This window comes from Theropithecus gelada, chromosome 1 (assembly GCF_003255815.1).
Source record: "Theropithecus gelada isolate Dixy chromosome 1, Tgel_1.0, whole genome shotgun sequence".
In the NCBI taxonomy this organism is placed as follows: Eukaryota; Metazoa; Chordata; class Mammalia; order Primates; family Cercopithecidae; genus Theropithecus; species Theropithecus gelada.
In genome coordinates, this window is record NC_037668.1 from 158,679,406 (window position 1) to 158,706,449 (window position 27,044).

The window sequence follows — 27,044 nt, forward strand, 5'->3', positions numbered from 1 at the left end:
GAAACTCCCAGAAAACATGCCTAAATGCAGCCAACCAGTGCATTCAAGTTCCAGCTCCCCTAGTGGGATTCCAAGTAGCAGCCTCACAAGGAAGCATGTTACCAGCCAGCAGCATTGCCAACTGGGTAACAAGGGCAGTGGTCCCCACCCAGTGCTCTTCTCCCCCAGCCCAAAAGGAAGAACTGGAACAGGAAGAATAAACACTGTGCTCATGCCACTGAATGACAGCTAGGGTCAGCAAACTCCATATCACTATCTGCTAATGGGAACAGATGGCATGAATAATTCCAAACAGCCAGTATCCTTTAAAAGTGGGGAGAGTCTGTTTAGCTTTGGCAGATTCAGTCACAATTTTATTCTTCAGTGGTTGATTCTAAAATAACTCGATATTTTAGGCTTGATGAGGAATGCTGGATTGCAGGGCTGGCTGGCCTGGGATTAAACATTGACTCCAGACAGGGGTTAAACATTGACTCAGCTGAAGATCTGTACACAGGAGCAGAGAGTTGGCAGTAAACAGCATTTCCTCTGTTCCTCTTATCTCATTTTTATGGCAAAAGCCACACTCAGAGGAACCATCCATGCAGAGGGATGCCCGCTGATCAGTGGAGAGTGAAGAAGGGCTATCTAGCCTCCCTTTCTCTGTTGGTGATTGTGTCAACCCATGGTCATGGAGCATGAAGCTAATGACAGTCTGAAGAGTTGGATTTGTGTGAGCCTGTGGGCTTGATCATCTCCACTATTCTCTGGCTAAACCAAGGGTATAAATGGACATCCCTTGCTGTCTGTAGAAATATCATCCTGACAGCAAAAGTTTTGAGAAGTGGAGGAAAATGCTTTCTGGAAAACCTTGGTTCTAGACCCATCTATGCAATGACCTCCTGTGCAAACTGGGGCAAGTCATTTTCACTTTTCTGTTTTGGTCCTTCATCATTCAGTGGATAATCACTCTAGTTACTCCACCATGTACTGGTACATGCTCCCAGTAGTCTCCAAAACTGTCTTAGCAGACGGTGTCAGACATGTATGCATGTACACACACACACACACACACACACACACACACTTGCCTTTTGCTGTCCCATTTATTTGATGCTGAATCATAAGCACCTATTAGATGCTAGTCACTGAACATATTATAGCTAATCTTTTTTTAGATTTGTATTTTGGGGAGATAGAGTCTTGCTCTGTCACCCAGGGTGGAGTGCAATGGTGCAATCATAGCTCATTTCAGACTGCAACTCCTGGGTTCAAGCAATCCTCCCATCTCAGCCTCCCAAGTAGCTGGGACCACAGGGGAGTGCCACCACACCTGGCTAATTTTTTTGTTTTTGTAGAGATAAGGTCTTGCTATCTGACCCAGGCTAGTCTCTAACTCTTGACCTCAAGTGATCCTCCCACCTTGGCCTCCCAAAGTGCTGGGACTAGAGGTGTGAACCACTGAGCCTGGCCTATACTTAATCTTTATTACATACTTATACAGTATGTATAATTTTCCCCAGAGACATGAAATAATTTGTTCAAGGTCCCTTGGCTGGCAGGTGGTAAGACTTGGATGTAAACCCAGGGCAGTTGAGTTCCAGAGCCCCTGCTGTTTCCCCAAGGCTACACAGGTTCTCCATGCTTGCTACCTCCTGGCTTGTGTTGTTCCTTGACAGTGTTGCATGTGAGTGGTGACTCCTCAATTGTACTACTTGCCCTTGGGGAACAGGGGTGCACGCTCCTGCATGTCTCAAATCTCCCTGGACCTTGAGCTGGTCATGGTCAATAGGCTGAGAAATAACCCCCACCCCCCACTCCCCAAGGTTTGTCTGTGTCTCAATCTGTGGAGCCTAGAAATGTAACATTTGGGAAAGAGCCTTTGAAGATGTGATTAAGTTTAGGATTTTGAGATGAGGACATCACCCTGGATTAGCTGGGTGGACCCTAAATGCTATCCATATAACAGAGAAACAGAGAGATATTTGAGATGTACACAGAAGCCAATGTGACTATGAAGGCAGAGGTTGGAGTGATGCAGCTACGTGCCAAAGAACACTAAGGATGTCAGCCGCAACCAGAAGCTAGAAGAGCCAAGCAACGGATTATCCTTTGGAGCCTGGAGGGTGGCCCTACTGGCACCTTGATTTCAGGCTTCTGGTCTCCAGAACAGAAAGAGCACACATTTCTGTTGTCTTAAGCCACTACAGTTGTGTTAATTTGTTATAGCAGCTGTTGGAAACTAATACAGTGCTCAACCAAGACACAGAATCCTAGAACTGAAAGAGCCTGGGGAAGCATTTGGCACTGTCCTCTGATGAAACAAACAATCCTGCAGACCTACAGGATGAAGTGATCTGGCAAAGGTCACTCAGCAATTACAGGCAGAATCGGGAACAAAACAAAAGTGTTCCACAGTGACTTATGCTGAGTCTCAGAGTCAGGAAAGTCCAATGAGAAGCTATCCTTCTGCTGGTGTATTTTCTTGTATGATTACTTTAAAAGAAATGGGGAGGGTTGAGCAGATGAAGTGTTGTAAGTTTGGAAAGCATAGTCACTGCTGTTATCATCATTATTATTGATTTGGGCAATAGACTCTCTTGGCCTGTTCCTTCTCCCACAGAGCTGGGAAATAGCACTATTTTAGGGCCACTGGGTTCCAGATGGGGAAACCACAGTGTGAGAGGGGAAGCGAGTGAGTCCAATCACACCACCGGCGTGTGGCTGAGCCCAAAATAGGACATAGGATTTTGACTCCCTGCCTTTTCTCGGGGCTCTACTTCTCATTTTCCCCTTTCTGTAAACTGGATCAGTAGGATCAGTGGGCTCCAGGTATGGGGGGGGGGTGTGTGTGTGTATGTGTGTGTGTGTGTGTGTATGTGTGTGTCTGACATGGGTCAGCTAAGACAGTTTTGGAGACTAATGAAAACATGTAGCAGTACACGATCTAGTAAATTACCCACCATCATGAAATAGCAAAGCAGGGAAGGAAATCTGCAGCCTGCCCTCCACGCCCACCAAGGCAGCATGAGAAGCAATGATTTAATGAGTGTTCTCCCCTTCCTCCCTGCAAGCCTTCACTCGTCAAATTTCTACACTAGTGTTCTCTGAACCTGCCTTGACTTTTACTCCAGCCAGGACAACTGGATGCAACTTATTTCTTGCTTTGGGAAGGAAGAAACAAACCCTACAAATATTTTGACTACTGAGTTCAAATGGAGAGAGGTATAAACCAGGAACCCTTTGAAGGGAGTTATAATCTGACAGAACTAGGCTTGTCTCATCGCTGGACCTGTACATCTTATCTCCCCTCACATCCTCCCCCTAGACATTAACCCCAGAACTGGGGAGGAGAAAGACTGCTGACGAGTAAGAAGGAGAGCTTAGTTACTGATGTGTCTTGGTGCCCTCCCAGACACCACCATGGGGCAGAGTCCAGGCTACAGTAGGGGAGAGGGGATTAACAATGATAGAGTTGGCCGGGCGCGGTAGCTCAAGCCTGTAATCCCAGCACTTTGGGAGGCCGAGACGGGCGGATCACGAGGTCAGGAGTTCAAGACCATCCTGGCTAACACGGTGAAACCCCGTCTCTACTAAAAAAAATACAAAAAACTAGCCGGGCGAGGTGGTGGGCGCCTGTAGTCCCAGCTACTCGGGAGGCTGAGGCAGGAGAATGGCGTAAAAACCCAGGAGGCGGAGCTTGCAATGAGCTGAGATCCGGCCACTGCACTCCAGCCTGGGCGACACAGCAAGACTCCGTCTAAAAAAAAAAAAAAAAAAAACAAAAAAACAATGATAGAGTTATCCAGGTGGCCTTGGAAATTCCAGATTGAGGGGCCTTCACCTTTGCCCATCCTGTGTAGAACTTTGGTGGTCCACAATCTTGCTAATATCCATTGCACCCCCAATTGTACGGGAACACTGGCACATGGGAGGCCACAAGAGTGTTGAGGAAAATGCACCTCTGCTGCACAGTATCTTCCAAAGGCCTCAGGAGCCTGCGGTCCGCCAAGCTCACCCTGCACCCACAAGGAGAGCAAGGAGAGGCTGAGGGCCTGGAAGACCCACCCCAGAGAGCTCAGAGCATGCACTAGGAGGGCACAGTGTGGACCACAGAGCCCTCAGGATGAGCAGGGACAAAGCCCACTGACCAAGCAGGGCAAGTCACATCTCAGTAGACGAAACTATTTCCTTCTGGAGCCCAAGGCCAGCAAAGCATCGTGACAAGGCAAGACCAAAATAATGGGCCACCCCCTTTCACTGCCTCAGCAGTAACATTGATCACCCCCTCGCCCAAGACCATTCTCCCCAGACTGGACCCCAGAGGAGAGAAGGGAGACAAAAAGGAAGGGAACTCCATAATGAGGCTAAATTTTAAATCTGGAGTGAAGTGACTGAGAGATCATTGAATTGGGCTGAGCTTGCCTAGAAGTGACTAGGTAACTTGTTTTCTTTTATCGGATTATGGGTTTAGGGTTTGAAATTAAGCCACATCTGGAAGCCATCATCCTCAGCAAACTAACACAGAACAGAAAACCAAACACCACATGTTCTCACTCATAAGTGGGAGCTGAACAATGAGAACACAGGGACACAGGGAGGGAAACATCACACACCGGGGCTTGTGGTAGGGGTGGGGGGAGGGAGAATATCGAGACTAATAGCTAATGCATGTGGGGCTTAATACCTAGGCAATGGGTTGATGGGTGCAGCAAACCACCACGGCACACGTTTACCTGTGTAACAAACCTGCATGTTCTGCACACGTATCCCGGAACCTAAAATAAAAAAAGAAAATCCAAATGTGCAAACTACAAAAAAAGAAAGAAATTAAGCTACATAAAGAAATTATGGGTTGTTTTGCTTGCCATTGAAATCTGTGATTGTGTGTTAATACCCACAAGTGAGCCAGTGGTTAGCTAAAATAAGACCCAGGGCTCTGGCTGCCTTGTGTTTCTCCAGCGCTCTATTTCTCTATTTTTCCTTCCCCTTCTGGTGTTTGGCCTGTAGGACTCTGTAGTGAAAGCCTAGGTCAGCCCTGCACAGGTAGGATGGGGCAGCATTTCAGTGGGGGTTTACAGTGAGGGGTTGGGGGGCATACGTGTGTGTGTTGGGGAGTGGGCTTCACTTTTGTCACAGGACTGCCACGATCATTTGGGGAACACCTGGGAGTCCCAACCAGGTCATGTCTTGGCAACCCCCATGGACTGACTGAGATAGGGAAGGAGGTGCTACTTCAACTCAGCAGGTCGGCACCCTCCTTGCTATGGAGCCAAGCCCGGGTCCTAACAAGACTCTGAGGTCAGCCATGTTCAGGGGAGCCCAGAAGCAGCGAGAGTCTTTCATGACTCCGGGGAGAGAAACAGGAAGGGCGACAGTCCTGCCAGTTCCTGGAGCTCTGGGACTGGTAAAAGGGGCTCGGCAGGAGGTGTGTAAAGGGCATTTTTAGTCCAGGCTAAGTAACCTAGGGAGTCGGAGGGGGTTCCCGAGCAACTGGGGATATGAGACCAAGGATTACGACAGCCACTCCTGCCACCTGTGCCCCATCAGATGATGTCAACTTCAAATCAAGTATTGGGCCGAGTTTTTGCAGCTAATATCTGGCTATACCCTCTACCTGTAGATTTGGTATTACTATCCCTCTTTTCCAGATGAAAAGAAATAGGAAGGTGACTTGCCTAAGGTCTTGCAGCTAGAAAGTGACAGAACAGCATCTTCACACTTGACATTCTGTCCCTCATCCTGAAGCTGCAATGATGGAGGATTCCCAAGTAATAGAGTCTCCCCAAGGTCAAAGGAAACCAAATGGAGCCAGCCAGGGAAGCTAAAATGAAAGGAAAGCAAGGGATCTGTGAAAGTCACGTGACCCTGGCTGGCCACGGTGCCTGTGGGAGAGTGGCCCTTTAAGAGCCCAGGTGTGGGTCAAACACTGAGCAGAGTTTCAGTTTTGGCAGCAGCGTCCAGTGCCCTGCCAGTAGCTCCTAGAGAGGCAGGGGTTACCAACTGGCCAGCAGGCTGTGTCCCTGAAATCAGATCAACGGGAGAGAAGGAAGTGGCTAAAAGTAAGTGTTACTCCTCTGGGATCCCCAGATGGGATGCTATCTGGAAAGGGCTCGGGACGATGGCTCAGGCAACCCCCTCCATTCCCAACTCCCAGTCTCCCAGATAGTGGGGTGAGGACAAGGAGGCAGACTGTGACTATGTGTGGTTGGGAAGTAAGCATGCATATCCCAGTGGGATGAGTAGGGATACAAGTGTGTGGAAGCCCCCCATTCTTTTCTGATAAATATCAGCAAGTGGGAAGGGACCGCTGTGGTCAGCATATGTAGCTGCACTCTTTCAGCTTGGTCTGCACCTGGATTTCCTAACTCCTCACAGTTGATTAACTGTGTGGCCTTAGGCAAGCCACCTAACCTCTCTGATCCTCAATTTCTTAATCTATAAAACAAAGACAGAAATAACACCTATCATTCAGGGTCAATGTGGGTTCAAATGAGAAAATACGTGTGAAACAGCTTTGTCACCTCTAGAATGAAATAGGAATTGTTTCATATTTTTCAGATTAGTTTAATTAATCAAGGATGTATTGAACACCAGACAGACCTAGGATTAGATAATGCGCATAAAGTATGGCACCTAGCAAGTCCTCTTCCAGTCTTTGAGGTTTCCCGCTTGTGGCTTTCTGGCAAAGGCATGTTCAGCTCCTTTTACTGGGCTTCCAAGAACCCCTGAAATCCTTTCCAATTCCACCTCGCTTTGCTCTAGCAGATTCCTGCCATGGGAGACATAAGTGTATGTCATCGCATCATCCTGCCCTTCCTAGAGGTAGAAAAAATGAGGTCCTCACGGGGTCACTGAGTGAGGTAGAGCTGAGCCCCACAGGCAGCATACTCAACTCCTGCTGCTCCTCCTGGCTCTGCAGCCAGCAGATCTCAGACATGGGCTCCCCTCCCTTTGCCCATCCTGACAGCATCCCAAGCCAGCAGTGAGACCGTCCGGCACAAGGGCAGCAGCTGGTTAAGCTCTGTCCCCGACCCCCAGTTCCCTTTGTGCAACTGCCACGGTGCCTGGGGCCATTGAAGCTGCTCCTATTTTGTGCCATCACTTTCCCCCTTCACTAGGAGAATTATAGATCCCTTAACATCTGGAGAGGAGATGCCACTTTCAGGGGTTTAGGGGTCTGGTGGCTGGATGTAGGTCTTCCCAGAGCCAGATCTGGAATTCTCTCTCCATCCTTCTCTCTGCCCCTGGATGTGCTAATGTAACAGAAAGAACACTGACTGAGCCAGGAGTCAGGAAAGCAACTCTCTCTGCCTATCTCCTAGCGCCTCTAGACCTCTGTGGCTTTAGGTGATAAAAAGTGGGGTCACACAGGCTTCCATTTAGTAAACCCACTTGCCCTGGGCTTTCACAGCTTCATCTCATTCTCCCCTGATACAAACGAGGAGGTAGGCAGGGCTGGTTTTGTGATACCATGCCCTAGTTGAGGAAACCAAGACAGCATGAGTCTATGCGAGTGGTGTAAAGTCACCAGCAAGTTTGAACAGTGAGGTTTTGGTACAGCCATTTTGATACGGTCATGAGGACATTTTGATGTCACCTACAAAGCAAACTATCCAACTTAAAAAAAAAAATACCTATGCACTGTGCCCAGCAGAGACCTTCGTCTATGTCTTCCCTTTCTCTGGAGGGGCTGGGGCTGGGGTCCCAATGCCACTGGCATCGACACGGTATGGTGGAGTGGAAAGAGGCTTTGGCGTCAACATGCCTGGTTATACACATGGTTATGTAACATATCCTACACGTGGCAGGTGCTAAATAAATAGCAGCTAATATTTTCCAGGAAGAAATTTCTCTGTTGGCACCTACCCCTGGGTCCAGGTGTCTCTTCATTTTTTAATTTTTTGGAGTCTTGCTCTGTCACCCAGGCTGGAATGCAGCGGCATGATCTCAGCTCACTGCAGCCTCCACTTCCCGGGTTCAAGCGATTCTCCTGCCTCAGTCTCCTGAGTAGCTGGGATTACAGACCCGTGCCACCACACCCAGCTAATTTTTACACTTTTAGTAGAGACAGGGTTTTACCGTGTTGGCCAGGCTGGTCTTGAACTCCTGACCTCGTGATCCACCTACCTCGGCCTCCCAAAGTGCTGGGATTACAGGCGTGAGCCACCACGCCTGGCCCCAGGTATCTCTTTATAAGCACTGCCTTTTCTGTGAAAGGCAGAGAGGAAAGAACTGAACAAATTCTCTTCTCTAAGATTGGATATCCTGCTCCTTCCTCTCCCACTGCTTCCTCTCAACAGCCAGACCCTCAGAGGTAGAGCAGAGTGGCTAAGGGCCTATGCTCTTGATCCAGAATCCCATCTAAGTCACTTACCAACTGTACAAACTTGGGCAAATATCTCACCTCTCTGTACCTCAATTATCTCACTCATGAAATGGGGTTGCCCATTTTGTCCTATCTCCTAGGGTGGCTGTAAAAATGAAACACATTAACACATGTAAAGCACCTGGAAAGGACTCAGTGTACGTTCTTCTAGCCTAGCCCATAGTGCTTGTCTCCTCTCTTATCCACATGGGTCCAACCTAAGTAGCTCACTCTCTATCTTCAAACGATGCCCAGCAAGCAGACTTCTACCCTCATATCAAGTCCAGGAGACCTTTCTTCCTCTGAAAAAGAGGGAAACCTGAGATTAGATGGACAAAGGTTTGGACTCCACACAATGAGAGCTGACGTGCAGTCACTTTAACCGAATAGGAGCTTGTTAAATACATTTTATAAAAAGAAAAACTATTCTTCAGCACAGCTTACACTCCTGCCCCAATCCACAATTGTGGGGCCACATATTACAAATATGTTGGGACACTAACTTAGTAAACTGAAAATGATCTAGCACATCCTAGCCTCAGCAGTGAAAAAACAACTGCTAGTTTAAGGACCAGAAAACGTGCCCTCATGCATGATATAATGTCATATACATAAAACTCAATAAAGAAGGCCCCTCTGCTCATTTAAAGCGTGATAATGGGGGTAGTGACCTCAAATTCGGATTCTGCTGTGAGTCTTGGGGTCAAGAATCCCTACAACCCTTAGATTTCTGACCTGTGTCATGAGGATAACAACATCTGCTTCTTGGGTTGTTGTGCTGATGGATGAAGTCATACAAGAAAAGAACCTAGCAAAGCATTTGGTACATAGCGAGCGCCCAACATTATGTTCTTTTTCTTCCTTCCTTAAGCAAATCCTTTAAATCCAGCCCCAGCCACCCAGTGGGGTGGGTCTCCCTGAGATTTGAATCCCCCAGGTTTGGAAGAAAGTCTCTGGTTTTGAGAGGAAGGGGTCTCTAATGATTCTGAAAGCTTGGGATCCTTCCAACTGTTACTAGAGAAATTGTGCTTCAAGTTTTAGCTTTGGGCAAAGAAGAGCTCCTGTTCCGAGCAGGGGTATCCTCTCCTGCCAATCATCCCGTCTAGGACTGGACTGTGTGCATCCCGCCGATGTTGCCATCTGCCTGACCTGCCTGTGCATGCCTGATGCTCTCATCCCTGGCTTGAGACCATGCAGAGGGTAATGGGTGCACGCACATGTCCCCTCTCCACACGAACATGCACAGTCACCCAAACATGTCACAAAATGAGAAGTCTGGGACAGCGGTCAGGGTCTTCACCTTGGAGAAGCTGGCATCTGACTCTCTGCAACCCAGGCCAAGTCCAGAAGAGGGCTGCTCAGCTTGTAGGAAGACCGCTCCTGTCTCCCACAAATATTAGGCAGTTGCTTATCTAGAGGTGAGGACAGGAACAAGAAGCAAGGACAACTGCTGCTGGTGTGGGTTCTTAAAAGCAGGCAGCATTTTGTCCTTCCACCTATGCCAGCACCCACCCCGTGCCAGCACAAGTAGCAAATGGTAGATCTCTCAGGTCTTTGCAGCCAGCCCATCCCAACTGTTGCCGAGACTTCCTGGCCTCCTGAAAGCTGCTCCCACCTGGGAGCATCTCCCATGGCAGCTTGCAGTGCTTACGCAGGTGATGACACCCCAGCCAATGTCCCCTGATTGCTTTCACGTTGGAGCTGACTGGTGTTTGGCTAAGGCCCCACTCCAGGGATTAATCATTGACCTAGTAAGAAAGGTCTGGGGCAATTAACCGGACTCAAGAGAGCCTCGACGTTGCCATCTGACACCCATATCTGTTCCCACTCCCTCCCCTTACTCTTCCAAAGAACTGTAGAAACAAAATACCTTTATATTCACAAGGAAATAAAAGGTTCCTTGCTGGGAAATTCCCCTGCAACAAAGAAATAACCAAGATAAACAACTCTATTGCCTTTGGCTCAAGCTGAAGGGAGTCTGGGAGCAGGAGCAGGGGCCAGGGTGGTGAGGGAGGTCTGGGAGATAATGCCCAGCTTCCTCCTGCTTACAGCATCCTTATCTTTATGGCACTCATTACTGCCCAAACTTACGATCATTTAACACTCTCTTTGTCAAGATAACTCCAAAGTTTAAAGTCTGTCAAACTCTGGGAAAGTGGGAACTCCTCTCTCCTCCTCTACGCTGTAGTTGGGGCCTTGATGACAGCTGCTGTCAGGCAGGCCCCTGGGACCCTCAGCTCTCCTCAGCTCTCCTCAGCCCTGGGCTTTGTCCACGGTGGTGACAAAGTCCACATGGGCTGCTCCATCTGAGTGGTCTTATCTTTGATTCTTCATCTTTGGCTGCCAGGTCTTACCAGGCAGGATTACAAAGACCCTACCACCTAAGTTTTTAAACCCCAATTCCATAACCAAGTTGCTGGGAAAACGTAAGCCTATCATTCAACATCTCAAGATCTCAATGTTTTATCCATAAAAAGGTTGTGATTATACCTCTCTGTCTTATTTCAAGGGAACATACAAAGCTCAAATGAAATAATGTAAATGATAGTGCTTTCATAAGCAACAGGGTCTCTACAAATAACACAGATAAGCATAAGGTAAAAGCATGCTCTTGTATTTGGGGTGCCATACAGCAGTGGAGAGGTTAAGCACATGGACTTTGCAGTCAGACAAAGATGGACCTAAATATTCCCCACCCCCATTCTGTGTACCCCCACACACTTAACCCCTGTGTGCCCTTGAGCAAGCTACTTAACCTTTAAGCCTTCATTTCCTCCCATGTGAATGTGAATAAGAATACTAACCTTATAGGGTTGATATTAAGTCCATATGAGATAATACACATAAATTATTCAACACAGTGCCTGAGACAGAATAAGGGAGCAATCAGTGGGGTTAGGACCATCATAATTACATTTACAGCCTTCATAACCATGACACCTCCTCTGTGGGTCTCAGTTTCCTCATCTGAACACACCGTGAAATATGTCAGCCTGCTTCACCTCCCAGGAATGTCAGGAATGTAGGGAGGGCAGCTGAAACAGAAAGATGGGGCCACGTATTGGTAGGAACCAATCACCCAGCAAGCTGTTCCTGAGATCTTACAGCGTGCCTGGGACTGTGTCTCATGGGCAGGGAAACAGAACAAATGACACAATATCTCTATCCCAAAGGAGCTTGCAGCTTAGTTGAGACGACAAAAGCTACTTATAGCTATTAAGGAAATGTAAGTGTTGAAGGATGATAAGACTTCGAGTTGTTATAGAAAAGGTGGAGGCACTGATTCATTCAACAGGATTTATGTCAATTGCTGGAGATACAAAGTCAAACAGATGTCACAGAAACTCTAAGGTCAACAGTCTTGGAAGACAAGGGGAGCTTCATCTCCTTGTGATTATTGTTTTCAGCATTGCACACGAGAAGTCGGCCTGAGTGGTGCGGCGCTCAGGACACACCAGCAATGCTGCTCTTCGTGCTCACCTGCCTGCTGGCGGTCTTCCCAGGTATGTCTGCCAGGTCCCTACCCCTCCAGCCTGCCCGACTCCAGGGTTCACCTCCCTGGGGACACTAAAATCAGACTCATCCCCAGGGATGTCCCTCTCAAAGTTGGCACTCCCTTGAGGAAGAGTCATACAGAGACCATGTCTGTGAGCGTTGGAAATCAGGGACAGGAATGGCACTTCCTAATCTCAAGGCCAGGGGTCTGTGAAAGATCTTATTTGAGAATAACAAAGACCTTAACTTCAACCAAGCATCTCTATAACCCGCTGTGAAATCTGAGGGAAATCACTTATCCTTCCTGGCTCTCAATATTTTTATCTGGGGAAAAAAAAGGCAAGAAAATCATCTACAAAGTGTTTTTAGAAATATAAGGAAATAACACATGGCAAGTGCAAACTTGTAACACCTTACGAAAGTGGTGTTATTGTTTGAAAAAACAAAGGATGGCTGGATGCTGGCTCACCGCTGTAATGCCAGCACTTTGGCAGGCTGAAGCGGGTGGACTGCTTGAGGTCAGTAGTTCAAGACCAGCCTGGCCAACATGGAGAAACCTTGTCTCTACTAAATAGAAATCAAAATTTGCCAGCATGTCCCTGTAGTCCCAGCTACTCGGGAGGCTGAGGCATGAGAATCACTTGAACCTGGGAAGTGGAGGTTGCACTGAGCCAAGATCGTGCCACTGCATACCAGCTTGGGCAACAGAGTGAGACTTTGTCTCAAAAAATATATATATATAAAATAAAAAACAAGGAATATCATAAATTTGTCATTCTCTTGTCCTTGAAATGGTTATCATTAATGAATTACAATTAGAATTTAATCATGATTAAAACAGTCACTTTATTTAATCTCAGCAATTTTCCAGCTGTAATACACGATAAATTATCAACAGAGGACCTATGTGTCAGGTAGAAAACCACATCTCCTCATAGTGGATTATCTGGAACAGGCTGTACCTCCCAAGGGCCTCAGAAAACCTCTCTCTTCTGTACCCACAGCCATCTCCACGAAGAGTCCCATATTTGGTCCCCAGGAGGTGAGTAGTGTGGAAGGCAACTCAGTGTCCATCAAGTGCTACTACCCACCCACCTCTGTCAACCGGCACACCCGGAAGTACTGGTGCCGGAAGGGAGCCAGTGGCCGCTGCATAACCCTCGTCTCCTCAGAGGGCTACGTCTCCAGCAACTATGCAGGCAGGGCTAACCTGACCAACTTCCCGGAGAACGGCACATTTGTGGTGAACATTGCCCAGCTGAGCCGGGATGACTCCGGGCACTACAAGTGTGGCCTGGGCATCAACAGCCGAGGCCTGTCGTTTGATGTCAGCCTGGAGGTCAGCCAGGGTAAGGATCCAGGCTCCTTGGGTTTCTGGGGGAATGTTAGAGGGAATTCTCTAAGGTGCATGGAGGGCTGGAGGAGGAACTTCCTGACAAGGATGCGTAGCCCGGCCGGGGGTCAGAAGGCTCCCCTCTCCCCAGGCAAAGACTTCTTAGAACAGGAGGAGGAGACAGATAGGGCCTACTTGGGGGTGATAAGTGAACCCTTCTAGGACTTGGTGGCCTATAACATTTTAGACTTTCTGGAGACCCCAGCTTAGAAGGGTATCAGGAGGACAAGTTTTCTCGTGTTTGCTACAGGTAGAAAGGGAAATCTGACATCAGGCTAAGGAGATAGAAAAGGCAGGGAGGGATTTACAGGGATCCTTAAATTCCTATCATTAATGCACCTTTCCATCAAGGTTTGGGCTGCCAAAAGGCTTCTTGTAAAATGTATATATATTTTTTTTAACCCAGGAACCCTTAGTCTTTCAGTATTATCAGGATAAACTAGATTATTAGTTCTTGACCAAAGACCAAGATCCTGAAAGGATGGGTTGCTAACAAGCCTATTCTAGTTGGAGAAAGAGAAAAAAAGAAAAGCTCTTTCTGACAAGGGTTTAACAATGAGGCCATTTTAGATAGTCAAGGACAACTCAAAAGAGAGGTCTTACAGAGGAAAGAAATTCAGGGGGACTCCCAAAGACATGTTCTGCTCCTTTGGAATATGCATACTATTGTCTGTGGACTAAATGAGGAGGTCATTCAGGTGGGGATGGAGATTCGAAACCACAGAATCTTAAGAGGTGAAGAGGGCTTAGAGTTTACCCTGTCCAGATGCTTAGAAGAACTTGCCGATGGTGGGTATGCAGCCTCTGATTAAGCACTTTAGCAGAAACTCACTGCTCCTCAAGACAGCCCATTTCACATTTACACTGTTGTAGTTTTTAGAAACTTCTACTGTATGCATTGAAATCCATCACCCTGCGTTTACATTCGTTCTGTTCATTTCAACACACATTAATTTGGCCACCTACTATGCAGAGGCGTTGTGCTTGTCACAGCAGAGGGGTCAAACATGAGAAAAACATGCTCCTGCCTTCAAGGTACTTCCAGTCCATGGAGAACATAATTAACCATACACCAGATTGGATGTAATAAGCGATGCAGATGTATCAAGAAAGCATAGGGCAGGGAGAGATTAGTGTCAGCTTGGGGAAGGTTTCATGGAAGAGACGGCCGTCAAGCTGGGCCTTGGAAGACATATTCTGACAGAGTTCCTCTGGGAAGGAGGGCATTCCAGGTTATAAGTCCACCCACACCCTAATTAGGAATAGCAAATAGTCCTATGTTGCAAGAAAGTAGAATCACAGTTTGCCCACCCCCTACCCTGCACCCCTCATCCTGCAGGTCCTGAGCTCCCAAATGACACTGAAGTCTACACAGTGGACGTGGGCAGAACGGTGACCATCAAATGCCCTTTCAAGACTGAGAATGCTCCGAAGACGAAGGCCTTGTACAAGAAGATAGGCCAGACCTCTGTGCTGGTCATTGACTCCAGAAATTATGTGAATCCCAACTATAAGGACAGAATACGCCTTCGTATTCCAGGTACTGGCCAGTTAATTTTCACCGTTGTCATCGACCGACTCAGGCTCAGCGATCATGGACTGTATCTCTGCCAGGCCGGGGATGGTTCCAATCATGATGAGAAGAATGCTGACCTCCAAGTGCTAGAGCCCGAGCCCGAACTGGTTTATGAAGACCTGAGGGGCTCAGTGACCTTCCACTGTGCCCTGGGCCTTGAGGTGGCAAATGTGGCCAAATTTCTGTGCCGAGTGAACAGTAGGGAAACCTGTGACGTGGTCATCAACACACTGGGCAAGAGGGACTCAGCCTTTGAGGGCAGGATCCTGCTCAACCCCCAGGACAAGGATGGCTCATTCAGTGTGGTGATCACGGGCCTGAGGAAGGAGGATGAAGGGCGCTACCTGTGTGGAGCTCACTCGGATGGTCAGCTACAGGAAGGCTGGCCCATCCAGGCCTGGCAACTCTTCGTCAATGAGGGTAAGACCCTAGACAAGGAGAGGGAGGAGGTGGGGCAGTCTTGCAGGTGAGAGCCAAGCTCAGCTCCCTCTGAGTCTATTTATCAATAGTCATCAATCAGCCAATAGCATCCACTCACTGACCAGCCCCAAAGTGGAGGCTGTGTGGGCTGCTGCACAGGACAGCCAGAAAAAGCAGCCTCTGCCTGGTGGCAGCTCCTAATTACTCTTCTGTTATTAAAGTCCTTTTGATGGCTGTCCCTGCTTAACAAGTAAGAGGTGAGTAAAGCTCTTGATTGAGGCAGGACTTACAGACTGTGTTTCAGGGCTGTGGCAGGCTCTGCAGGGGTCCTCTGTCCCCTCCCCTGACCCCTGAACAAGAGGGGTGCCTCATCCCTCACATTCAGATGGAAAAAGGATTGGCTAATCTTGGTATCAATGCGTTCCCAGGAGTGCCCCAGCTTCTAAATGTTTCACTCCCACATTTTGTAGGGTTATTTGTGAATTTCAGCACCATCTGGCCCACTCAGCCCTACTCTAGTGAGCCATCAGCATAGTGAAAGAATTAAATCCCAGCTCCGTCTCACCCCAGAGCACCCTGCATAGAGTTGCCCTCGCGAGAAGCAGCAAACCCGTACTTGCAGTTCCAAGTATCTGTGCTTGTGACTTTTTTTTTTAAAGGGGCTTATGTTCCCTGCACGCCATGTTCATGTCCAGCTTAGGGTCCTCACCAGGACCCCCTGCATCTTTGGTCACCTGGTTCTCTCTGGACCTCGGCTTTAGCTGCCTGGACAATGGCTATCGTCTTTGAGATGCCCCTTGGGGCCCCAACAATTAAGCTCATACTTTATATTTTACATAATACCTTTCTAAATATATTTTCTTGATTTGGACATAATCCCATTTGGCCACTTTTGTGGAATACCCTTGTTAGTGTATAAAACAGACAAAACCTTATACAGAGGGAGAGTTTGTAAGAAGCCAAAGAAGAAGAGCTGATATTCTCTCCTTCAACTCCTTCCATTCTCTGCTCAGAATAATGTGGAGGAAAAGAACAACATGCCCAGGTTGACGGGGAGACTCCATGTCCCCGGAGTCTGGCCCTGGTGGCTCCAGCTGCAGGCTCTGTGACATTAGGAAAGTTCCTTTTCATTTTCTGAGGAGGGTAAGGTGATGCATGTAAACTTCACTCCCTATCCTGGCTGAGACCCCAGGAAGAAGGCTTCTCAGGCCACGCAAGATTCTTCCTGCGTGGCCATCCTCCCATCCCATCTCTGTCTGTGCTTTCAGAGTCCACGATTCCCCGCAGCCCTACTGTGGTGAAGGGGGTGGCAGGAGGCTCTGTGGCAGTGCTCTGCCCCTACAACCCTAAGGAAAGCAAAAGCCTCAAGTACTGGTGTCTCTGGGAAGGGGCCCAGAATGGCCGCTGCCCCCTGCTGGTGGAGAGCCAGGGGCTGGTTCAGGAGCAGTATGAGGGCCGCCTCTCCCTGCTCCAGGAGCCAGGCAATGGCACCTTCACTGTCATCCTCAACCAGCTCACCACACAGGACGCCGGCTTCTACTGGTGTCTGACCAACGGCGATACTCGCTGGAGGACCACCGTGGAGCTCAAGATTATCGAAGGTAAGAGTTGAACAGGAAGGGAGAAAGCTCTAAGACCTCTCCAGCCAGCAGCAGCATCCCCAGCCACTCTTCCTCCTTTTTCACCCACCTACACCCTGATGGGCCAGACCTCAGGAGGGAGCCCACCTATTCAGAGGTCACATTTTCATATCTGTAACACCCACCCTACACTCTGAATTACCATACATGGTACCTCCTACTAACAAGAACATGGGCCTCTTTCGCAGTGTGCAGGCGTCAGCTGAAGTTGAGGATTGCAGATACCTCTTTGTATGGAGTCTAGAAGAGAAGGAAGAGTGAGGAAAGCAAACTGAAGTCCATGTGCAAAGATCTATGGGTTATGGTAGACTCTGGATTGATCATGGTGCTCATCAATAATAATTATTACCTAGGCACACAATTACATTTCTTACGTAGTCAGAATAACATACTTATTTCTAATGCTATACGAAGAGGAAATGTAGACTGAGCATGGTGGTACATGCCTGTAATCCCAGCACCTTGGAAGGCCAAGACAGGAAGATCGCTTGAGCCCAGGAGACGGAGGCTGCAGTGAGCTATGATTGCACCACTACCCTCCAGCCTGGGTGACAGAAAGAGACCCTGTCTCAAAAAAAAAAAAAAGGAAAAAGGTTGAGATACATACATACATACATATATATGACATGTGGACAGTGACACCAGAGTCACTTTCCTGCAGCATCTCCAAGTACCAACTTCTGTGCTTATTTCTACCTCCCTCCCTCCTCCAGGAGAACCAAACCTCAAGGTACCAGGGAATGTCACGGCTGTGCTGGGAGAGACTCTCAACATCCCCTGCCACTTCCCATGCAAATTCTCCTCGTATGAGAAATACTGGTGCAAGTGGAGTAACACAGGCTGCCAGACCCTGCCCAGCCAAGACGAAGGCCCCAGCGAGGCCTTCGTGAACTGTGACGAGAACAGCCGGCTTGTCTCCCTGACCCTGAACGCAGTGACCAGGGCAGACGAGGGCTGGTACTGGTGTGGAGTGAAGCAGGGCCACTTCTATGGAGAGACTGCAGCTGTCTATGTGGCAGTTGAAGAGAAGAAGGTAGCAGGTGAGTCTCCAAGGGCAGGGCCTGCACCCCTCAGACCCAGAGGCAGGACTTCCTGAAGGCCCCTGCCTAAGAGCTTCTCAATCAGTGCTGGCCCGTATGTTTGGCTGTAAAAGGCTGAAAGTGGAGCGGGGGAAGGGAGGGGACATTTAGGTCCTGTATAGCCTCATTAAGCCTTTCAAAAGGGACATCTCAAATAAACATACCAACTAAATAAAAATAGTGGGTTTGCAATTTAACCTCGGCATTAAGACAACTCCCAGCTGAATGTGGTGGCTCACACCTGTAATCCCAGCACTTTGGGAGGCCAAGGTAGGCAGATCACTTGAGGCCAGGAGTTCAACACCAGCCTGGCCGACATGGAGAAAACTCGTCTCAACTAAAAATACAAAAATTAGCTGAGCATGGTGGTGTAATCCCAGCTATCTGGGTAGCTGAGGCATGAGAATTGCTTGAACCCAGGAAGTAGGGGTTGCAGTGAATGAGATGGTGCCACCGCACTCTAGCCTGGACAACAGAGCTAGATTCCATTTCAAAAAAAAAAAAAAAAAAAAAAAGACAAGTCCCATAGTTGCCACCTCAACCCAGATTGAAGTCTCTTCTCTATCTGGAAATATTCTTCTCTGTATAGAAGAATAATATGCATACATCACTGTCATATACAATATGTTCATCTCCCTTCCCCCTGCCAAAGCTTGCCCTCAAAAGAGGGCCGGGTACCTTCGTTTACAAGGTCTGATCAAGAAAATTAGGAAACATCTAGTAAATTTGCATTTCAAGTCCTCTTTTAAAATTTCACATGAAATGTTTCAGCCCTAATAAGGGTATTTCGTAGTCCCTCAAGAAATCCTATTGTGTCTGGACCCTGCCGTTGGGACTCACTGAGGGGCCCTTTGCCAGGCTACCTCCAGGGGGCAGCACTATCGCACCCAGTTGGGCAGTCGGGAAGCCTGGGGCCAGCGTCTCAGAGCCTTGAAAATCTCCCCAGCCTAAGTGATGGGTCAGCCTTAATGATAGGTCAGCCTTTATGCACAGCTGATCTATGACACGAAGGCTTGAAGGTCCCCACCATACGTTTGGTAGTAATGGGGCAGAGATCATCTGTGACAGCTGAAGAAGGCCATCACAGCTCTGTTTCTAATGCCATCCTGGGTCCTACCCCAACAGCCTTGAGCTTGAACCCTGACCCTGTGATTCCTCATGAAGTCTCCCCAGACTCCTTCACCTCGAGGAGTAAGAGCATAGAGAAAAAACCACAACCCAGGCCCCACTCTTCCCTGCGGCAGGGTCCCGCGATGTCAGCCCAGCGAAGGCAGACGCTGCTCCTGATGAGAAGGTGCTAGACTCTGGTGTCCGGGAGATTGAGAACAAAGCCATTCAGAATCCCAGGCTTTTTGCAGAGGAAAAGGTCGTGGCAGATACGGGAGATCAAGCTGGTGGGAGCAGAGCATCTGTGGATTCCAGCAGGTGAGGAAGGATTCAAGGCTCCCCACTCGGAGAACACCCCAGAGCTGAGCACCTGAGGCTGGGCCACCAGGTCCAAGGAGGAAAGCCTGTCTGTCTCTTGAGCACTGGGGCAGCCCTTACTACCTTGCTTATACAATAAGTGGGAGGGTCCCATGGTACCCTCTGCCCTTCTTCCACGGCTGGGGAGGTGTTTACAAGTCAGTTCAGTCTTCCGGGCCTGGGATGCAACAAGGCCCAGTGCTTGCCTTTGCCAGTCTGGGAAGGCTTCTTAGAAGAACAGAGCTAGGGAGCTGCATCAGCAGGATGGGGTGGCTAACCTGGGAGGACAAAGTAGCCGAGTCAACCCTGGCAGCACATCCTTGGGCCCCCAGATCTCCTTTCCAGGGATGAACTAACTTAAGCCTTCTTCCAGCTCTGAGGAACAAGGTGGGAGCTCCAAAGCGCTGGTCTCCACTCTGGTGCCCCTGGGCCTGGTGCTGGCACTGGGAGCCGTGGTTGTGGGGGTGGCCAGAGCCCGGCACAGGAAGAACGTCGGTGAGTCCCTGGGATACTCCCTGCCTCCACCTCCAACCCGAGCCCTCAGTCCTGAATCATCTACCCATAGAGGAAGCTGCCATTGTCTCTCCTTTTTCACGGGCTGAAACAAAGGATCCTGAGAAAGCAGGATGGGGAAGGATAAACCCACACATACTCGAAACTTAAATTCGGAGCTGCTGTCCAAATACTAACTCTGGAAAATCATCTGCAATTACCCAGGGTCTAGGTTCAGAGGCAGGGCTGCCAGGAAGAGAAGACTGGGTTTCAGGAGACCCTGGGCTTGGACTAATTGGATAACTAATGAGCTGTGTGACATTGGGCCATCCTTATGCTATGCCTCAGTTTCCTCATGGCTCAAGACAAGGATGATAATCACTACCTCACAGAGCTGATGTGAGGACCAAAGGAGATATTGTTCATTGAAAGATCCCAGAGTGACAAACAAAGATCAGGGATTACCAAATCCTGATTACCCAGGAAAAGGGACTGGGGAGGAGACTCGGATCATTTCCATCCCCCTGGGTCATAGTCAGAGGTGCACCACCTCAGCTGTCCTGCAGGGCTACAGTGGATCTGCCTAGAGACAAGCAGCCCAGACTGGCCTTCTAGGTCCCAGCCCCTGTCCCTACACCAACTCCTCTTCCTCCTGGACAGATCGAGTTTCAATCAGAAGCTACAGGACAGACATTAGCATGTCAGACTTCGAGAACTCCAGGGAATTTGGAGCCAATGACAACATGGGAGCCTCTTCGATCACTCAGGAGACATCCCTCGGAGGAAAAGATGGTATGACCCTCACTCAAGGGAATGCACAGCCCCTAGGGAGAGCAAGAATTGGCCCCACATCTGGGTTGGGAAAAGGAGGCTAGTAAGGGCTCACCTACCCTCTTTCTTCACACAGAGTTTGTTGCCACCCCTGAGAGCACCTCGGAGACCAAAGAACCCAAGAAGGCAAAAAGGGTGAGGAGGAAGAAGGAAGCCCCACTATGTGCCAAGGAAATGCAGCATGAGGGGCTGCAGTTAGACTTCAGGAAGAACTACCTTAATATGGGGGCTGATCCCAAATTAGGGAGGATGGTATAAATAGTCCTTAGGAGTCCTCAGGACTTTTTGAGGAAGAACTGTATCTTACTGGCTGTGGAATGCTGATGTGGATAAGACCCAGGAAGGAGGTGAGCTATATGATTAGGCTGTAAAATGGCAAGAGGGAGGCAGGCCGGGAGATGAGAAAAGCAGGTACATAAAAGATGGGAAGCTCCAATGCCAAATCCTGGTGATTAAATGGATGCTCTTCCTGGGTTGGGGGATCCAAAGACCTTAGGCCACCCATCCTCCCTTAAGGGTTTGCTCAGGACCAGCTTTTTGCCTGGTCCTAGGAGACATTTGCTCGCTGTGGGCAGTTTGAGGCTAGAAGCCCCTGCTCACTTCTCTTGAAGCCCCAGTAGAGGCAACTCCTGCCTTTGGGTGCCATATACCATGCCCGCAATCTTCCCTAGGACTCAGGGGACCCAGAAAAATAACATCTCGTGCCTCTAATCCCGAGGTGATAGTTTTTGTTGTTGTGGTTGTTTTTATCATGTCTACTTTTTCTTGAAACATCTCTGGCATTTAGCAAAGTTAGAACAAGTTATTCCTGGAGACAGCCTTCCCCTTTAACTCTGTGGTGCCAAAAAGCTACCTCTCTGGGCTGGTAGAGAAAGAAAAACATACACCACCGTGGTTGACCCCAGCCTAGGCCACCTTGCCCGTGGACTGTGTGGGCAGCTTCCGGGGACAGGCCCGGGCAACAGAGGCGGTTCCACTCCACGTGTCAGAAGGAGGTAGTGAGACAGAAGGAGATATTTTTAGAGGCTGCAACTTTCCATTTCTCAAAATGCGTCCTGTTTGGTGAACATGGGGGCTGGGATGAGAACAGTGGGCCCCACAGGCTTGTGTTGCTTGGACCAAGATCATGAATTCAGGACATTGAGTACTTCCCCTCCCCCGACTCCACCCACTGAGCCAGTGCCCCCCACACTGACGCTTCTCCTCTTGTGCCTTAGTCATCCAAGGAGGAAGCCGAGATGGCCTACAAAGACTTCCTGCTCCAGTCCAGCACTATGGCCACCGAGGCTCAGGAAGGCCCTCAGGAAGCCTAGATGGTGTCGCCACCTGCCTCCTGCACCCATGACAATCACCTTCAGAATCATGTCGATCCTGGGGCCCTCAGCTCCTGGGGACCCCATTGCCTGCTCTAACACCTGCCTAGGTTTTTCTTACTGTCCTCAGAGGTGTGCTGGTCCCCTACTCAGTGACATCGAAGCCTGGCCTAATTGTTCCTATTGGGGATGAGGGTGGCATGAGGAGGTCCCACTTGCAACTTCTTTCTGTTGAGAGAACCTCAGGTATGGAGAAGAATAGAAGTCCTCACGGGTCCCTTGAAGGAAGAGGGACAGGGGTGGGAGAGCTGATTGCAGAAAGGACAGACGTGTAATGCCCCTCTGCACCCTTATCATGGGATGTCAACAGAAGTTTCCCTCCACTCCATCCCTCCCTCCCGTCCTCTCTCTCTTCTTCTTTCCTTCCATCAAAAGACGTATTTGAATACATACTAGAATTCAGGTGCTCTGCTAGATGCTGTGACAGGTATGCCACCAACACCGCTCACAGCCTTTCTGAGGACACCAGTGAAAGAAGCCACAGCTCCTCTTGGCGTATTTATACTCACTGAGTCTTAACTTTTCACCAGGTGTGCTCACCTCTGCCCCTGTTGGGAGAGGTCATAAAATTTCTCGAGTCCTAAAGCCTCAGGGGTCATGTATGATGAGCGCACATACAGGTAATTATAAACCCACATTCTTACCATTTCACACATGAGAAAATTAGGGTTTGGAAGAGTGAAGCATTTTTCTTTCTTTCTTTCTTTCTTTTTTTTTGAGATGTAGTTTCGCTCTGTCGCCCAGGCTAGAGTGCAGTGGCACGGTCTCAGCTCACTGCAACCTCCGCCTCTCGGGTTGACACCATTCTCCTGCCTCAGCCTCCCAAGTAGTTGGGACTACAGGCACCCACCACCACGCCTGGCTAATTTTTTATATTTTTAGTAGAGACAGCGTTTCACTGTGTTAGCCAGGATGGTCTCGATCTCCTGACCTCGTGATCTGCCCGCCTCGGTCTCCCAGAGTGCTGGGATTACAGCCGTGAGCCACCATGCCTGGCCTCTTTTTTTCTTTTCTTTTTTTTTTAAGACATAGCCTCACTGTGTCACCCAGACTGGAATGCAGTGACACAATCTCGGCTCACTGAAACCTCTGCCTTCCAGGTTCAAGCGATTCTCGTGCCTCAGTCTCCCAAGTAGCTGGGACTACAGATGTGGGCCACCACGCCTGGCTTTTTTTTTTTTTTTTTTTTTTAGAGACAGGGTTTCACCATGTTGACCAGACTGGTCTCAAACTCCTGGCCTCAAGTGATCCGCCCACTTTAGCCTCTCAAAGGGCTGTGATTACAGGCATGAACCACTGCGCCCGGCCCGGAAGCATTTTTCTCAAAGGCCGCCAGTGAGATAAACTAGATTTGGCGTCTTCTCTCCTGGGCCAGGGATCTCTCTACAAGAGCCCCTGCCCCTCTGTGAGGAGGAGGAGGGAGAAGAGAAAATGTAAAGGAGGGAGATCTTTCCCAGGCCCCACCATTTCTGTCACTCACATGGACCTAAGATAAAAGAATGGCCAAACCCTCACAACCCCTGGTGTTTGAAGAGTTCCAAGTTGAAGGGAAACAAAGAAGTGTTTGATGGTGTCAGAGAGGGGCTGCTCTCCAGAAAACTAACATTAATTTCTTTTTCCCTCTGAGTTCTGTACTTCAACCAGCCTACAAGCTGGCACCTGCTAACAAATCAGAAATATGACAATTAATAATTAAAGACTGTGATTGCCACCAATGAGGCTCAGACTGTATTTGTCCCCAATACCTTCTGTCTCCCAGATAGCCCTTTCATGGCTTTCTTTTCTTTTTCTTTTTCTTTTTTAAGACAGGGCACTCTGTTGCCCAGGCTGGAGTGCAGTGGTGCAATCACGGCTCACTGCAGCCTCTACCTCCTGGTTTCAAGTGATCCTCCCACCTCAGCCTCCAGAGTAGCTGGGACTGCAGGCATCCACCACCACACTGGCTAACTTTTTGTATTTTTTTTGTAGAGACAGAATTTCGCTATGTTGCCAATGCAGGTCTTGAATTCATGAGCTCAATTGATCCTCCCACCTCTGCCTCCCAAAGTTCTGGGATCACATACATGAGCCACTGCATCTGGCTGCCTTTTGCTTTGGTCCCGCTTTTAGGCACCCCGGGACCCCCTTGTCTGTCAAGATCATTCCTAAGTTCTGGTGCTAAACCATGTCATATCCTATAAGGACTGCCCAAGCTGTCTGTTGGCAGCTAGCCCCCCCATCTCATCCCTAGACTCTTCCACAGGGCTTCTGTGTGTGGAGAGTTCTCTCTGCAAGAAAGTTCTCCCCAGTCTGCCATCCTGCCTGATGTGAACCTTTGCCTCCACCCAGGCCTTAAACATAATGCTGTGGATGCTATGAGCTTCCCAAGTCTACACTTTCCTGGACTCAGACTTCAGTCCTCTTTTGGTCTCCCCTCCAGCCCCACTAACTGCAGTACTCAGTCTCAGTTCCCAGGCCCTGACCTGGGTCAGAGCCTTGGGCTTCTATCCAGCCAGAAGAGGGGGCATCAGAAATGTTTATTTCTCTCTTCTGTGATGGGGATGCATAGCTTCTGGAATGACAGCAAATCGTTCCAGGAGGATCAAAATGACAAGATGTGTCAGAACCTACCACTGTCTTACCCTTTCAGGAAGCTGTTCTCTGACTCACCAAAGGGCCATGTTTATGGTAGAGGATTAAGGTGCAACTTCTGTATGAATGCCAATAACTAGCGAGCCAGTCCTGAGCTCGTGTAGCCTATCCCAGTCCTGAGCTCGTGTAGCCTATCCCAGTCCTGAGCTTGTGTAGCCTATCCCAGTCCTTTGAAGCAAAGGTCAAGAAATGTCACTATAGCCAAAGGCGATCTTATATTATTCCTAAGTGATATTGTCAATACAGCCCAAAGTCCATCTGCTCCTCGTGTAGCATGAGAAACCCTTTTAAATAAGGAAGCTGGTTCATAGGTTCTGGTGGACATGAGTTTGGAGAAGATATGATTCATCTTAGTACAGGGGAGTGACAATAAACTGCAAGATTGATGATGATAAACCAATTAGCAATGGTCAGTGGCCCCGAGCATTCAAGGAACTATTTAAACATTTGATGACAAGGAAATCTTCCCCAAGTTCTTGAATTATCTTCATGTTTATTATTTTTTAAAGTCCAATATGTAAAGATAGGACTATTATTAAGGCCCAACTATTATTAATGCTCAACCACTGCTGGGCATTATTAAGGCCCAAGAGTGGTTAGGAATTGTTTTGTTTTGTTTTGTTTTGTTTTTGTAGAGACAGGGTCTTGTTTGTTGCCCAGGCTGGTCTGGAACTCCTGGCCTCAAGCAATCCTTCTGCCTCTGCCTCCCAAAGCACGGGAACTACAGGCATGAGCCAGTGCACCTAGCCAGGAATTCGTTTCTAGCAACTGATTTTGTTTGTAAAGCTAAAAAATAGATCTCTGATTTAGACTTTCCCAAAACTCAAGACAGAACATCTCTCCTAAGAACATTAAACAGCAGCGAGAGGAACTGACTGTGCTATGGTCTATGAAACTGGCCCCCCAGGCAGAGAAACAAGTAGTTTCCCACCCCATCCCTCCCAGCTTTCCTAAAATAATTATCTCTCCTAAGGAGTCTGCACAACAAAAAATAAGAGATCATCTCAAAAAGGCTACCTGTCTAAGTGGACAGTGGACACGCTGAGAGGCAGGCTGTGAGACTGAGACCAAAGGTCCCAGCAGGCTGTGGAGCAAGGCAGGCACGGAGAGAGGATCATCGGTATAGGAGCCAAGCAGCTCTGGAGTTTCTCTTCCAAGGCTGATTCTCAAAAGGGCAGCCAAGCCACTCTCCCTAGAACCAAAAATCTTTGGTCTAGATACAGGAACATGAATATTCTAAAATCCAGGTGGTTGCTGTTATGTCACATTGAAGTTGAACCAAAAGTCCAGCATGTTTGGGGTTTTAACCTCAGAACTCCAATAGGAATATGGCCCTAGTCAGGAAAGAAATCTTAGTCACCGAAATCCTACCATTTATGATCTTCAAAAAGTCACATGGCTGGGTGCGGTGGCTCACACCTGCAATCCCAGCACTAGCACTTTAGGAGGCCGAGGCAGGCAGATCACAAGGTCGGGAGATCAAGACCATCCTGGCCAACATGGTGAAACCCTGTCTCTACTAAAAATACAAAAATTAGCTGGGCGTGGTGGTGGGCGCCTGTAATCCGAGCTACTTGGGAGTCTGGGGCACGAGAATCACCTGAACCTGGGAGGCAGAGGTTGCAGTGAGCCTAGATCGCGCCACTGCACTCCAGCCTGGGGACAAAATGAGACTCTGTCCAAAAAAAAAAAAAAAGTCACAAATGGGCTTATTGTTGTAAAGGTAAATCCTCCAAGGCCCTACTGCTGTGGAGTGGCTCACTCTGGGACAGGCAAGCCTGGGATCCTTTGGTGCTTGGAAGGACGGGACTACAGGGTGCCTGAGTCAGGTACCTCTACCTGGGGCGGGGGCTTGTTCTTGGTGAGTCCACCAGACAAGGAGATTTTTGTGATCTGTCATTGCAGAGAACAGCATTGGGTCAGGGAGAGGACCACCTGAGGATGGAGACCCTCAGTTTGGGAAGGCCCTGGAAATGGCCCTTCTAACCTAGCCATGTGGAGATGAAAGCAGAGAAATGCAATAACCAAGTAGAACCCATGACAACAACCTCCCCGCAGTGGCGGCGGCTGATCTCCACTGCACTCTGACCACATTGCAGGCTGTGTGTTGAGTCCGTTGTAACACTTACCTCATGTGATCCTCACAACGGCCTTACGAGAAATGTTCTTCTTAGCCCATCTGTAACACAGGGAGGATGGCAGAGCCCAAGCTAAAAGGTCATCATAGAGAGTGAATGAACACACCTCAAGGACTTACACTTTCCAATGAGGCATTATTTATTCCCTCCACCCGCTGTTGGGGG

General features: G+C 48.8%; 1 protein-coding gene across 2 annotated transcripts; it reads left to right on the forward strand.

The window, feature by feature from the left end:
• Nucleotides 1-5,913: 5,913 nt before the first annotated feature.
• On the forward strand, nt 5,914-23,825 carry PIGR (polymeric immunoglobulin receptor). Of its 2 annotated transcripts, XM_025400959.1 has the most exons (12): nt 6,006-6,041; nt 9,383-9,547; nt 11,755-11,850; nt 12,847-13,191; nt 14,575-15,231; nt 16,500-16,832; nt 17,585-17,911; nt 19,195-19,375; nt 19,788-19,909; nt 20,567-20,698; nt 20,814-20,872; nt 21,955-23,825. In XM_025400959.1, exons 3-12 carry the CDS (start codon nt 11,808-11,810, stop codon nt 22,048-22,050), a joined length of 2,295 nt encoding a protein of 764 aa, XP_025256744.1. In that variant the 5' UTR covers nt 6,006-6,041; nt 9,383-9,547; nt 11,755-11,807; the 3' UTR covers nt 22,051-23,825. The 2 variants fall into 2 exon arrangements, with proteins under 2 accessions (XP_025256733.1, XP_025256744.1); XM_025400948.1 differs by lacking the exon at nt 9,383-9,547 and having other exon boundaries at nt 5,914-6,041.
• The last annotated feature ends 3,219 nt before the right edge of the window (nt 23,826-27,044 follow it).

Excerpts from the sequence above, each read along its gene's own strand:
- PIGR (XM_025400948.1), top strand. The coding sequence starts at position 11,808 with ATGCTGCTCTTCGTGCTCACCTGCCTGCTGGCGGTCTTCCCAG. Across the intron at positions 16,833-17,584 it reads GGAGCTCAAGATTATCGAAG|GAGAACCAAACCTCAAGGTA; the intron begins GTAAGAGTTGAA and ends TCCCTCCTCCAG. Across the intron at positions 17,912-19,194 it reads TGAAGAGAAGAAGGTAGCAG|GGTCCCGCGATGTCAGCCCA; the intron begins GTGAGTCTCCAA and ends TCCCTGCGGCAG.